Source organism: Mytilus edulis, chromosome 1 (assembly GCF_963676685.1).
Source record: "Mytilus edulis chromosome 1, xbMytEdul2.2, whole genome shotgun sequence".
Classification (NCBI taxonomy): domain Eukaryota; kingdom Metazoa; phylum Mollusca; class Bivalvia; order Mytilida; family Mytilidae; genus Mytilus; species Mytilus edulis.
The window spans coordinates 13052847-13068158 of NC_092344.1; the positions used below are offsets into that span (position 1 = coordinate 13052847).

Genomic DNA, 15312 nt, shown 5'->3' on the forward strand with positions numbered 1-15312 from the left:
TGAAAAATCAGAGACAACTATGTAAAAATTCAAAGTGCCGTATGTACATAAAATGGATCACATTCGTGTTGATTATACATGCAGCAGCGGATTGTGAAGACTGGGAAGAACCGCACTTCCACAAGGATGTGTCAATATTTAATTCTTAGTTCAAATTGCAGCTATGATTTCAAAACCCTACCCCTATATTTAAGTTTTGTGAAAAATCAACCCATAAATATATTTGATCCTAATAGCATAAAATAAGGGGCCAGCTGCAGTCCGCCTTTCCAATATATGTAAATCATCGTTTTGACTGTAAAAGAATGATTTTGTTTGCCAGATTTAGTTAACGAAATGGTCATTCCCGATGTCTTCTTGGTTTAGCTTTCATTTCATTGTTGACACTCTTTTCTTATTAATTATTGAATAATCATGCACTAAAACTATACACTACAATTCGTCTGTCGTTGAGGAGTTTAATAAGAGAAAGTTTATTGTTGATTAAAAGGTATTGATACATCAAAATAACGACTTTTTATTTGATGAAAATAATGTAAATAGCTATACGGGATCTACTTTTATGAAACGCTTCTTAATTTGCTGCGCAAATGTTTAAATTTTACCATTTGCTTTCCTAATTGAATGGTTTTATGCTAGTCATTTTAGGGGCTCTTTATTGCTTGCTGTTTGGTGTGAGCCAAAGTTCTGTGTTGAAGGCCATACTTTGAACTATAATGGTTTACTTTTACTAATAATGATTGGATGTACTTTTCCCACTGGCACTCATACCACATCTTTTTATATCTCTGAGACAATAATTTTAGGAGTAATTATGGCGTCATCATTTTGTAAGTCTAAATGTATTTCTTGACTTTAAGCAATACCCCTTTATAATGTGCAGATAAGTTATCTTAAGTTTATTTACATGGGTCACAACATTCTGTTGCATTGATGTTTTTGTATCCTAATCATGAATAAGCTTTTTTAATCATTTTTAGAATATCTGATGTAGTTTCTACCTGTAAATCTATATGCATAATTTTATGGACATACCATGCATCACACAACTATAAAATTGTCAATTTTAAATATATGGTTAACAATTTTAAGTGAACAATATATGATAAAAGCTTTAAAAACCCTCAAGCCTCAATCCATATCGCCAGAGTTTGAAACGTTTATTTTGCCGCGCATTTATATTTTTTTTATTATTCATCGAATAAAGGTTAACGTTTCGATAATATATACTTAGTTTCTTAAATCTTTTTCGTTTGTAGAAAAACAATGTAGTTCAACTGGAAAGTCTTCTTGTACCATGTTGAATATTGCTCTTTTGGTCTATTATATACATGTTATGTACATTTGTATGTCTAATGTTCGATAGATGTCTTTCTATAGAAATAGGACGGTTTGAATTAAGATATTTTAATCAAAGCCGGCTAAATAGCAAATTTGCTATTTTTCCCGTGCCAGCAAAATAGTCACTGCTGATATATAATAATTACACATAGAAGATTTTTGTAAACGCTTGTTCAAGTCCTTACAAAATGTAATTGTGACATGCTGCATCCGGCATTGTCTATTCTCAATCGACATGAAACCTTTTATTTACTTTTGTGTAAGGTCGAAATGGCAAGAACAGAGATAATAAGGGTTAAAAATGTGATAAGAAAGGATGGTTTTGAAATTTTGACAAACATTCCGTTTGATAATGAGGTGAATACATCGTATTTTAAAAATCATTTAACTACAGTAACTTATTCCATAATACATGAGGACTTCAAGAACTTATGATAGTGATAGATATATATGGAGATAATTCAGTCACCCTTTTTTCGTTCAGAAGAGGATGAGTTGCTTTCTTTCAGTTTGTGCTTACGGCCTTTTGATGATAATTAAAATGTTAATTTTGAAAAAATCTTGTGTTCTAAATAAATAATCAAGCACTTGGACGATGATGTATGAACGAATCAAATTATGCAGATATAACTTAGTATTTGACATACAAAGTAGTGTTATCTGACCAGTGGAGTCTTATTTTCATGCCGCAGCATTTAGATAAATGATGATGAATAGGATTTAACACCAAGTTGCAAATATTTAAGTTCAAAAATTTAATTTGAAATATGAATTTCAATCAGATTTCATTTTTATCAAGACTTTACGGAGCTGTAGACACCATTTTTTTTAATCATTTAAATCAATTTATAATTAAGCGACTGACTGAGCTGTATCACAATTTTCAGATTATTTTCTGATTGTCAGATTAAAAATAAATAGCCTTACTTAGAGTCGGTAAAGTATTCAAACAAGGACATGTTGTCTGCTCTATGGTCGGATTGTAGTCTCTGACATATTCCCCATAATTTCCATTCTCAATTTTGCCTTCCATAAGCTCTAGTGAGCTTTGGACCAACATACAAGACATAGTAAATATATAATACAGCATGCAATAATTTACATACCACTAAATGAAGCACAACAAGCATGGTGGTTATAGCAGATTCAAGGCATGATAAGCTTAAACAAATTCAGATCGTGGTGAGGTCGCGGTATGAGCGGCATGAACATGTACATTTCGTTGCTACTACGCCTTAATTACAACGATCCCGCAACGATTATATCACGTTCTCACCACGCTTATTCTGCGACCTCACTATGCTTATCACGATCTTACTATCAGCACGATTGTTTTGAACATGTTCAAAGTTGGCCACGCGTATCACGATAATGAAGACCTCACCACGACCGTACAACGACCTTACTTCGATCTATACGATCACATAACGATAGTCAATAAAAAAAAATTCAGAGATCGTAGTGCAATCGGGCCTAGTGTGACGCGGGGTATAAAACAATGTGCCGTCGCAGTTAACTTATTTTAAAATTTCTCCTCCGTCATTTGTAACGTCACTGATAAGTTTTCACGTCCCAAAGCCGTGATTCGAGAATTACGTTGCTTCTTAGCAGAGTATTATGCCCGCGTCACACTGTCCCGATTTTTATATACGATGGACACCCGAATGCGAAAATTGTAAGTTCGTACGAAGTTGGTCCCGATCTCGTTAAAATACCAAAAAGTGACAGAAGCAAGTACGATGAATAACGAAGTCTATACGAGGGTGTCGAAAGTATATACGATAGCAAAAGATGGACATACAAAGGTTAACCTAAGACGGTATTTAAGCTTCATATCTCAGCCGAAGCCTACAAGATGGATCACGAAGGCTACACGATGGATTACGATGATGGCGCGATGGCCATACGATGTCTAAAAGACGTCGTGTACAGCTTACGATGCATTTAAATTATATGCCGAAGGCATCACGCGTTTTAAATTGTTTGATCAATATTGAATATATATTATATTGTACATTTAATTTTTGGTTTAATCATAAGACGGAAGACCGTGGGTATTTCCAGTTACTGAATAATTTGGTTGATTTCTAAAAAAATAGTTTATGTATCAAATATGCGTATTCAATTTACCATTTTCTGCATGTGTCATATACAAATATAGTGTACATATTTGTCCCCAATATGAGGGGATGCCACGCTCGGCATTGCCTTGTTTGAACTGAAAAATGTGTGCACTAGTCTGAATAATCACCCATAATTATGCCCATGTTTACTGATCTATCTTAAAGGTAAGGTAATGGGTTCGTTGATCCCTTTTATTCAAAAAGAGCTCTTTCCAGGAGAATATCATAATAATATAGACTAAAGGAAGGATGTGGGGAAAGCAATAAATGCGGCAAAATATGACATATAGAAAACAAAATGTTTACGGAGTAAACATTCGTGTGACAATAACTCAGACGATACATAAAAAATCAGAATAATGAAGAAAAAGTTGGTTTCCCTATATACGTGTACCTGAAGTTTTAGTATACGAGGCGCGTTTATGATTTTCATTATGTTATTTGATATGAAAAATTGACAAAAAATAATATTTTATTTGTAAAAGTAAATCCTGAGCCTGTAATACCTGCTCTTCTTGTTCAATTTGAATTAATAGAAACAACGCTGTCGCCTTTCTTGTTCTGATATGAGCTCCATGTTTTGTGAACGTCTTTCTTTACTGTCGTATTAGACTGACCAGTGCATATCGCGCATGGCACTTTAAATGTATTTAAGCGCGAAAATGAACTTACATTTAGCTGGATTTATTGCCGTCGTAGTTCCATCCTGTCACCTTCGTACTTTTATTCGATGGCATCACGACGGGATCACGAGGTCTTCACGAAGTCGTGTTGCCATCGTAAGACCTTCGGGTAGCTTCGTGATTCATTCGTGTAGACATCGTAATGTCAAAAATGCCCGATGGAAACGATGGAAACACGAATGCAATACGATGTTCAAAGATGCATCCCCGGTGACATTACGATGGTGAGGATGGTGATACGAACTCAATACGAACCCTCAACATCGGACGCACCTTCGGGGATTTTTTAACATGTTAAAAAATTTAGAACCCTTCCCGAAGTTGTCTCCGAAGGCTAGAAAAAGTAGCCAATGGTTCTACGATGGTTAAAGATGGCACTACGAATAGCCCGATCTGGATACGATCAGTCCAGATTTTGAAAATTTCCATAATCGTGTTGCCATCGGCGTAAAAATCGAGACAGTGTGACGCGGGCATTTCCAATGTCATTTCAACTGATCGGGCGGAGCTTACGTTTTAATTTGCATAAGGACAGTCTATTTGAAGATGTGTGTGATAAGGATGATAGCCGTTATAATTATTACTGATTTCTAATCACCTATCAGTGTCATCAAAGGAATTTAAAAAAAACAATGACTGGACACTTCATTGATGAGTTTATCATAAAACACCTATCTATAGATGGACTGGTTTATTGTGAGCGAATCGGTTAAACTCCGCGCAGTCAAGTGAAATAAATTGAGTAATAATATAGGGCAAATGGAAGCAAGGTAAATGTTCACTCGGGCTTTTGATGCATAAATCTAGATTTTGGTAGGTTTCAAACATAAGGTACATATATATATATATATATATATATATATATATACTGCTTTTCATTCTTTATAAAATTCAAGATTTTACTTGATCTAGCCCAACAAGAACATCTACAACTTTAGTAACTAGGCTTTAAGGAAGCAGTTAAACTTTATCCATCTGGCTACTCTACTAAAGTATAACATGCTTTAAATGATGAATGTTTTATCGCAATAAAAAGTATTATTTTTTTATATCTATTTTAGTATCAGTACTATGCCAAACAGTAGTTAAAACCTGCTTTTACACCGTGCTTGATCCAGGCAACCCAAATCCTAACCGGGGCTCGAAGCTTTGTTATAATGGATGTTGCTATCCGAATTCTATAGATCCATGCTGTAATAAAATGGAACCAAATGAATCATTGTAAGTATTTATATGTTAATATGTTCTATTAACATTAGTGCTCTTCTGGAGGAATCATTGGATTGTTGTAGTGCAGTTTTGATATGTTTTGTTATGTAAACAAAGAATTTAAAGGCAATAATTGAACCATCAGGCCATGCGATCATTAACATTTTGTGTACGTAATACTTATACTCAGAGATCAACCAATCAAAATACAGAATTTGGTGCTTCGAACTACTGAGTAACATTTTATGACTACAAATTAGTATATAAATTTTGCACAGTATCCTGAGTTTTTCAAACTTTTATGAAGATACTTTTGAACTCTATTTGTGTAAAGATACGTGCATACTAGATATGTTCATTTTTGAAATGTAACTTGAATTAAGGGGGCTCGCGGGTTTCAATCAATTTTTTTTCTAATATAGGATGTCGCTATATTTTTCTATAAATGAACTTTATCTTATACTTAAAAGAAAAATAAAATAAAAAATTGGGGTCACCGTTCATTTACGATTTTAATCTGCCTTCGAAAGAAGCATACATTTTTGTAAAGATACTTTTTTTTCTGTTGAACTAATAGTAGAAATAGAGGTAATATCGAAATAAAGAAAATAACCTAATTACAGAAATCGCTTAAATTTTACAATTATTTAAAGTTTATGTACTGTAACAGCTTATTTGAAAACAATAATAAAAAATATAAGTCACCAATGTGTTAAAAAAGATATTTCAATTTTAATGCCAAAAAAATTGCATTTTTGGACCAAAGGGAGATAATTTCGAGCTTTTTCAATGATATAAACACTTTAAAAGTCATCTAGGGGCAAACATAATCGACTTTATTGTTTGATTTTTGTACCATATCATAAAGTAATAACTAATAGTGTAATAAATAAAAGTTGTGATGAAAAAACAAATGTTTAAATTTTTGCTGAAAATTTTGTACCCGCGAGCCTCCTTAACAAAGTAGATTACTCTCATTCACGTTTTAGTCCAATTAATATGTTTATTAATGAAAATTTTGCTGATCATTATCGAAAGTGTTTCCTTATAAATTCAGTCGTCACTTCAATAGACATTATCTGGTTACTTATTATACAATAATGATATATCATGACTCTCAGAAAATCTGTCTAATCAAATTAAGTAGATGTTGGTATGAGTGCCAATGTGACAACTCTCCATCCAAGTCACAATTTGTAAAAGTAAACCATTATGTCTTCAACACGGAGCATAAGCTCACACAGAACAGCAAGCTATCAATGGAGTTCAAAAGACTAGCGTAACACCATTCAAATAGGAAAACCAGCAGTCTAATCTATATAAACGAGAAACACTTATGAATCACACAGGCAAACTACAGCATGTATTAAAAACAAGATGTGGTATGATTGCCAATGAGACAACTCTACACAAGAGATCAAATGATACAGACATTAACAACTATAGTTCACCGTACGGCCTTCAATAATGAACGACAAATGAAACATATGACCAGCACACTTATTAAGATTGTAGACTTTTTGAGATATAATTAATTTTATTTCCACAGGTCGGCAGGTGCCATTGGCGGAATTATCATTGGAGTTTTAATCGCAATAATTATTGTCGGTGCGGTTATATTCATATTTTTGAGGAAATCAAGAATGAAAGAAAAGGAGTCACCAAATCATTTTACAACACCACAGAAACCTGTAGTTTCCTATATAGCACCATCAGAAATGAGCGGTAAGGGATAATGAAATAGATCGACTTAAACTGATGTACAAGGGTTTATACCATTCAATTTGTATCAAATTTCATATTAAGTATGTTCGCTACTCTTGTTTTTGACCTTTTGTCGGATATTCGGAATCCTCTAGCTGTATCTATGTTAGTGACAGTAAAAAATTTGTCCGTTAACCCTTGCTTTTCTTTTCATTAATTTTCATATTGAGTAAAACGAAATTTTTGGAAATCTGTTTTAATCTTTGTTTTTTTTAATAGTTTTTTTTTGAAAGAAAAAAAGGTCAAACTGTTAAATATATGAAAAGCTTACAGAAAAACAGTTCCTGCCAAATTTTCAATGGCTCATATCTCGTAAAAAAACAACACTCGAATCCTTCAATATTTTCAGCTTTTCTAGTTCCTTTATTTATATACTATCAATTTAAAAATGTCTTTTAAAAAGCTTGTTATTTTAAAACAGAGTAACGAAAATCCATGAATTTTTTTTTATAAAATGAAAAATACGTCCTTACTGCAGACATCAAAGCTGCAAGAATTAGACGAAGCATAGTCAATGTTGCTGAGTTATTTGATGCTACATTATAAAAGGGTATTTGAAGCAAATATTGAGGAGAATCATAACGCACAACCTCAATCTTCAAACTGTTGGATAGTTAAAACCAAAAACACCGAACACTTGGCTGTCAGGCCTGTGGATTGCAGAATTCTATCAGAGGATTTGTTTGTTTCAAGTTGGATTTCCGTTACTGTAAATATAACATAACTTAAAGGATTAAATGACGACAAAACTAATACATTTATTAATAAAATCTGTATAAGTATACTTGCTTCATTGCTGTCCTTGTATTTTGTCTTTATTAAAAGGTTTTTGTTCTCAGATAATCTTAACTGCAATCACACTTTGGAACCGGAGACGAATTAAAAACACTGCGAAAGATCGATGAAACTTATTTATTTGTAACTCGCCATCGGAATTGTAAAACGTTGTTTTGTCCAAAAATTTTAATTTATAAAATGATTACAATTTCAGATACAACAGATTACAAGCGTGATAACAGAGGATATGCAACAAGTTTTTCCACTCAAGCGCGTAGTAGGGATAACAGCGTTAGTTACCTACCGCCTATCGCCAAGCACGATGATGATAGTGATCTTGAAACAGCAAGTAATAAAGTGTCCTATAAATCGGAGCCATTTTCCACGAAAAGTGAACCTTATAAACAGCGTAGCCAAAACTATAAATCAAAAGGTTACGCAGAATCAGTTTCAAGTTTTGATAAACAAAGTGTGACATCAGATTTTACATCTGTATCACGAAATGAACGTTCAGTTGACGGTCCACGAGATCATAGTTCAGATGACGGACCACGAGATCATCGGTCAGGTGACAGACCACGAGATCATCGTTCAGGAGACGGTCCACGAGGTCGTCTTCCTCGTGAACGTTCTCCACATAATCAAAATACTCGTGATCGGCGTCCGAGAGATCAATCTCCACGCCAAAGTAATTCTAGGTCACATCATAGACCACGTGTGAATTCATCTTCTAGTATGGACTCAAGGGAGAATCGACCAAGACATGGCCATTCCAAACCTCATACAAGAAACAATGCTAATTCAGAATCAAGTATGAACTCAAGAGACCATAGCAAATCGATTTCTGAAAGTGTAGTTTCAGATCAAGGCAGCATTGGCACAACAGTTTAAGGTCATGAACATTTACGCACATACATGTACATGTATATATAAATTGTGTATTGATATTATATTTGTGTCTATCTAGCCAAGTTACACCAATTACCTGCTGTTTGAAATTGTATCAAGGTAACTTTACAAACAAAAGACAGTACTATATGTTTTATTATACAGACATTGATTGTGCATTGCAATTGACCTGTTTATTTTCACTCTAATCTTGAACAATGATAAAATCGCTCAAAGTTTTAAGTGCTGCTAAAAATATATAATGAGATATATACGGAAATGAATATGCATGTCTATTTGAAGCCATTATCTATGTATGTGCTGCAATCTTTCTTTCTTTTTATCGGAATAAAATACTATTTTAAATTGTTTCAAGTTAAGGCCCTTTGTTCAGAAAATATTATATATGTATAATAACATGTATGCTTCCCAAGTTGCAGAACATATATATTGGTTTCCTTGTTGGTTTCCTTTGGTCATCAATATGCCTGATATATCCACCAAGTTGAACCCTGACATTCATTAATAAGTTATTAATCATGTACCTCATCAATATGTTTCTTATTGTACGAGTAGAGCACTGCTTAAGTAATTTTAAACAAAACTTTCATGTGCAGAATATCATGCTACTTACTTAAAATTCACAGTGTTTTTTTTTAATAAATTGTAACAAAGTATTAAAGCTGATTTCCGTTTTGAAATTCAGCGTGTCAAAGTTTTATTATCTATTTGTTTTATTACAAAAAAAGTGTCACATATCATAATGTTTAAAAATTTCGTTGTTTTTTAAAATTCAATACATGTATATATCATGCAAAAGTAGTAAGTCGTAACCTCGTAAGAAATCTGTATTAATGTTTAATTTGCCCACCGTTTCCAGGTTATTGACTGCACCACCAACGTTTCCCATTTCCAACATCCAGAATTATGTTAAGTTTTACCAATCATTTTTAAATAAAAAGGGAAATTATTATGCAGATATTTTTTCATCATGATTCCAATTCAAAGTTTCACATTTATGTGTCCCCTGTATGGTTTATATGGGCAATTTATATATTATGCAATCAAAATTTTAGAGGAGGGCATCAAAAATCAAATGCAAATTCAAACTGGATTACAAATTTTTAATTGTACTTTCGTATTTAGAATTTGAAAATGTTGAAAATGTTACGTGAACATATAATGCTTATTAGACGCTAGTTTTGTTTTGTTTTGCTAGATCACTAGATGATACCCAGCAAGAACGCTTCAATACCCTATTCAATCATGTCATTTCCCTTTGTATATGCTTCAGAGAGAGGAGCGAACACCCACTTAAAGTATTCTGTTTACCCAATCGGGAATGGTTCACAAGAACTTCATTAACACATTTGACCAAATCGGTTCAAAAAGAGAAAAACAAATGGTTATGACCGTATTCAGTTGTCGATTAACTTCTGCATTAATAAGGGATGACTTTATATATTTCCATACCCAGTCAACCTTTGAGGTTGTTTTCAGTTAAAGAGAGTAAAGAAAGATCCTCTATCCCCCTATGCATTTGAATGTCACAGTTTTATAAACCTATCGGATAGTATTCATCTTGGCCTTTTTTAGTCTCTGAATGTTTTTTACATTGACACTAGTACCCCTACCATACTGTATTATTTCACTTGTTATGTTCATATGCCAGAGTCAACTTTGTTGATTAGTATAACATTGCTCATTGTGATAAGCTAGATATTATTCATTTGATGTATATGTATATATCAATTCAATACAATATGTCATATATATATTTTTTTTTATTGTAACGTTAATTTTGTATTTTTAAAGACGCTAAATTACAATTTGGAATATAATATATTCTGTTTTTATTTCATCTGACATCAAATAAATATTATTAACGAATATACATTTGTATTTATAACATAACAGTGTTGAAGACATGATAACCAATCCGAGTCAGATATAAAAAAGAAAATGTGGTATGATTGCCAATGAGACAACTCTCCACCAGAAATTAACAACTATAGGTCACTGTACGGATTTCATCAATGAGTAAAGCCCATACCTCATAATCAGCTATAAAAGGCCCCGAAATGACAAATGTAAAACAATTCAAACGAGACAACTAACGGCCTTATTTATGTACAAAAAATGACGAAAAACAAATATGTAACACATCGACAACTACTGAATTACAGGCTCCTGACTTGGGAGTGGCACATACATACAGAATGTGGCGGGGATAAACATGTTAGCGGGATAACCCATTTCCAATTTTCAAAAAGTGCAGCAGCCTATTAACAAGGTTACTGGATTTGTCTTAACAGAAAACCAAAAGAACTGATACACAATAACTCTTTCTTTCATGTACTTTTTCATGAGATGCGGGGTTTCATTACAGACGACAAAACAATCTTTTTTGAAGACCAACAATCTTACAGTGAAATAAGAATTATTCATTAGACATGTACATCTAATGTATATATATTGTAACTCGGAGAAGACTCCACATGTTAAAACATTTCGTTAGACATTTTACATTTACTCCTATTTATTAGATCACTGAATCAAAACAGAAAACCATACTGAAATGATTAAAGAGTTTACCCGTTTAGATTTATAGATAAATTGTTCTGCAGATATAATAGAGGTACGAAAGATATCAGATGAACATTCAAACTCAAAAATAAGATAAACACACAACACCATGGAAAAAAAAGAAAAAGACTTATAGACAAACATTAATATACAAAACACAACACAACACATAAAACTAAAGACTGAGCGACACGAACCCCAGCAAAAACTCGGGATGATCTCAGGTGCTCTGGAAGGGTAAGGAGGAATATGAAAGCTGTTTTCCATTAGTTTGACGTGTTTGAGCCAAGCATTTGACATATTGTGATGAACTTTTCGTTTTGAATTTCCATGGAGTTCGATATTTTTATTATTACTTTCTTTTGAATTGATCATTTTACTGGACTAATGGGACATTGACCATTTTACATCTATTGTACAGCATTGGCGCTATGTGAATGCTATACTCGGAAGGAACATTTGCCATCATGCACAGTTTATCATATTTTACGGTCATTTTTATGCCCATTTATGGTCATAATGTTTTTTGGTCTGCGCGTCCGTTCGTTCGTCCGTCCGTCTGTCCCGCTTCAGGGTAAAGTTTTTGGTTCAGTTTAAAGTTTTTGGTCGAGGTAGTTTTTGATGAATTTGAAGTCCAATCAACTTGAAACTTAGTACACATGTTTCTAATTTTAATGCCCAATTAGAGATTTCCCCCATTTCACGGTCCCTTGAACATAGAAAATGATAGTTCGGATTGGGCATCCATGTAATAGGGACACATTCTTGTTATTTGGCTATTTTACTGGAGTAATGCCATTTTGGGACTATCCTACAACAGATATCTTGTGAACGTAACTCCTCTGAAAACCTGAAAAAAAGGTTTCAAATTTGGTAGGATTCTTTGTGATCTTGTGTTATTGAACATACTATACCACTATTTTAAAGGAAAGATAGCAAATCAATACGCCGGATTAATCTGATTTTGTTAAAATATAATTGTAGGGATAGGCAGAGTGAACCCCTGACCTTCGACAGAAAAACTGGCATTTTTAGTCGATTCAGGTCGGAGTTAAACTCAATTTACCGTAGCATGTCTTCAGCGAGATTCGAATTAATTATATATAGGAAGATGTGGTATGAGTGCCAATGAGACAACTCTCCATCCAAGTCACAATTTACAAAAGTAAATCATTATAGGTCAAGGTACGGTCTTCAACACGGAGCATAGGCTTGCAAGACAATCGTGACTTTGTTTGGCTTATTTGGACTAGACGTAACCTACCTTGCTGCTTTAAGTGGATTATTATTCAATATTATGTTCTTGAACACGTTTGATACCAGTATGACACACTTCTGATATATCATGTTTACTGTAGAAAAAGTAGTCTTATGTATTGACGCTATAAATTGGAAATCACAAAATATTGTCAATCCATCGAATAATTTCCTCATTATATCAGCAGTTTATATTTCTTTTAGTTGGTTTGCATGTATCAATTGTTTAAAGAATTTCTTGATATGAACTTTCAAGATTAAAATTTTGATTATCCTTTGGATGTTGATAAAGTTCAGTATTCTATTCTGATAAAACCACGTATGTCACTATTGTCTTGAGGAGTGTACGCTGTATCAGCATAAGATATTATCAAAAACTTCCCATGTAAGAACACATACACCCTGTCAAATCGGGGTTGTATTTAAAACTTATTGGGAAGTTTCAAATTAAAGGAAGTAAGGAAGAAGATAGTATCTGAAAAGGAAGCGAAAAAATATGACAATAAAATGTTAGGGAGTTGTCAGTGCGCTTTTAAACACCAACACCGTTCTGTTATGTTGAGGTCAAGCGTTTCAAAAGAGACATCATCGGTGTCAATTGTTTAATCTGAACAATTCACCTTAATCTTAAAGATAATAATGATACTAGCATAACTTCAGTCATCTCTTTATTTAGAATATGACAGAATAACAATATCATAATAAACAAACTAAGGAAGCTATAAATAAGTAAGAATTTTGAAGAGAAAAAAGGCCCAAATACACACGAGGAATTACTCAGAAGTTATGTGAATTATTAAAGTTTTTCTCAAGCTTGCCTTATATTTGCATATTAAAGTATACCCGACGTTTTCGTCTTTACATGATTCATATTTTTCATTGATATGTATGACATTGATGAGCTTAATAATCGATATCCAAAAGGTGGAATCTGTAACAGTTGAACTGGTAGTTAAATGGTATTTGCAGAATCAATCTAGACAATTATTTGAATGAAATTATACCAACGAGTGGTGAAATGATACAATAATTATATTGTTAAAGATATATAAAAATTTCCTTAAACACCTTCAACATTGCAGTGAACGTTATTTAAAAAAAAATCATAGAAAACAACAAAAATGCATCATATGTACCGAAATATTTGTATGCAACATATAACGAATAGATATTTGAACTCATGAATTGGAAACAAACTGACAATGCCATGGCAACGAAAAATAAACGACGAAAATACAAACAACAGTACACATAACACAAAACAAAAACTTAAGACTGAGTAACACGAACCAAACCAAACACTAAGGGTCATCTGAAGTGCTCCGGAAGGGTAAGCCTTTACTTCAAAATATAATTGTTTGCTATAAGATGCTTCATGCAAAGCTGTAAAGAACTGTGTAACATTTGTATTTTTGGTAATGCCTTTACTGAAATACATTTTCCTCTATAATGTGTAAAATTGCTGTTTGGTCAAATAAGTTCCAAAAAAAATTGACCTTTTTTGCACTAAAATATCAACACGCATATCTATATCTATGAACTTTATTATCTAACTTAGAGATTTAAGTGCAGATGAGCAATTCGCTATCCAAGTCACAATTTTGTAAAAGTAATCTGTTATAAGTAAAAGTATGGTATTTCATACTGAACCTTGGCTCACACCGAACAGCAAGCTATAAAAAGATTTAATTTTTACTATAATTGAAAAATAAAGAGCCAAAATGATTGCTTTTATCATAAATGTACCTCCCAATTAAAATTTCTTAAAAATCATGTGAAGTAACTGTCATTGCTACCATAACAAGTCTTTGCTTGAATAATACATTGATGAAACTCAATTCGTCAGAATTGGCTTAAGACCGTGTAACTGCCGTTATAGCAAGAATTACATGTGATTTTTAATCCAGGATTGATTCAAATGTTAAAAACAATAATTATGTCGAAATTAACATATTGTCAATTACTTTCAGAGTCTCCGGTAGTTGATTCCTGACCTTTATTTTGGAGCATGGTCATTGCTGACATTAGGAATAATCCAGTAGATGGTTATTTAGAAACTCGTTTAATTTTGTCGTGTTGCACTCGGTGTATTCAAGTAAAAGAGAGAGACGAAAGGGGAATATTGTAAATTGTATAAGATCAAAACTATCTTATCGTGTTGTTATCTTATAGTTCGTTTCTGTGTGTGTTGCATTTTAGTGTTTCTGTTGTGTCGTTGTTCTCCTCTTATATTTGATGTGTTTCCCTCAGTTTTAGTTTGTAACCCGGATTTGCTTTTTTTCAATCGATTTATGAATTTCGAACAGCGGTATACTACTGTTGCCTTTATTTATCATCTTTCTATAAAGAAGGTGGAAGATACTCATTGGATGAATTCAAACTTACCTAATATGGAACCCTACTAACCTAATACGGAATATACATGGTTTCCAGGCGGTTTCTATTAACCAATCATATTCCTATAAATATGCAGGAGGTAATATGAATTTGTATATAGTGGATTTGGAAACAAGTTAATAACATAACAGTCGACTGGAAGGTACACGTTACTTTGAAATTAAAAGATGAAAATATATTCTCAAATGAAAAAAAACCAGTTACTTATGTATGTTATGTGTAAAAAAAAATTAAGCAAGACTAGTAACAGGTGCAAATAAATATTCCGTCAACAAAAATCCTTTTGT

General features: G+C 32.9%; 1 protein-coding gene across 1 annotated transcript; it reads left to right on the forward strand.

The window, feature by feature from the left end:
- Nucleotides 1-5208: 5208 nt before the first annotated feature.
- LOC139524353 (serine/threonine-protein kinase fray2-like) lies at nt 5209-10626 on the forward strand (the record flags this gene model as incomplete). Its single annotated transcript, XM_071319122.1, is given in 3 exon segments — nt 5209-5368; nt 6906-7081; nt 8112-10626. Coding segments are annotated over 3 exon segments (1013 nt in total), but the record flags the coding sequence as incomplete, so codon positions are not given.
- Between the last annotated feature and the right edge of the window lie 4686 nt (nt 10627-15312).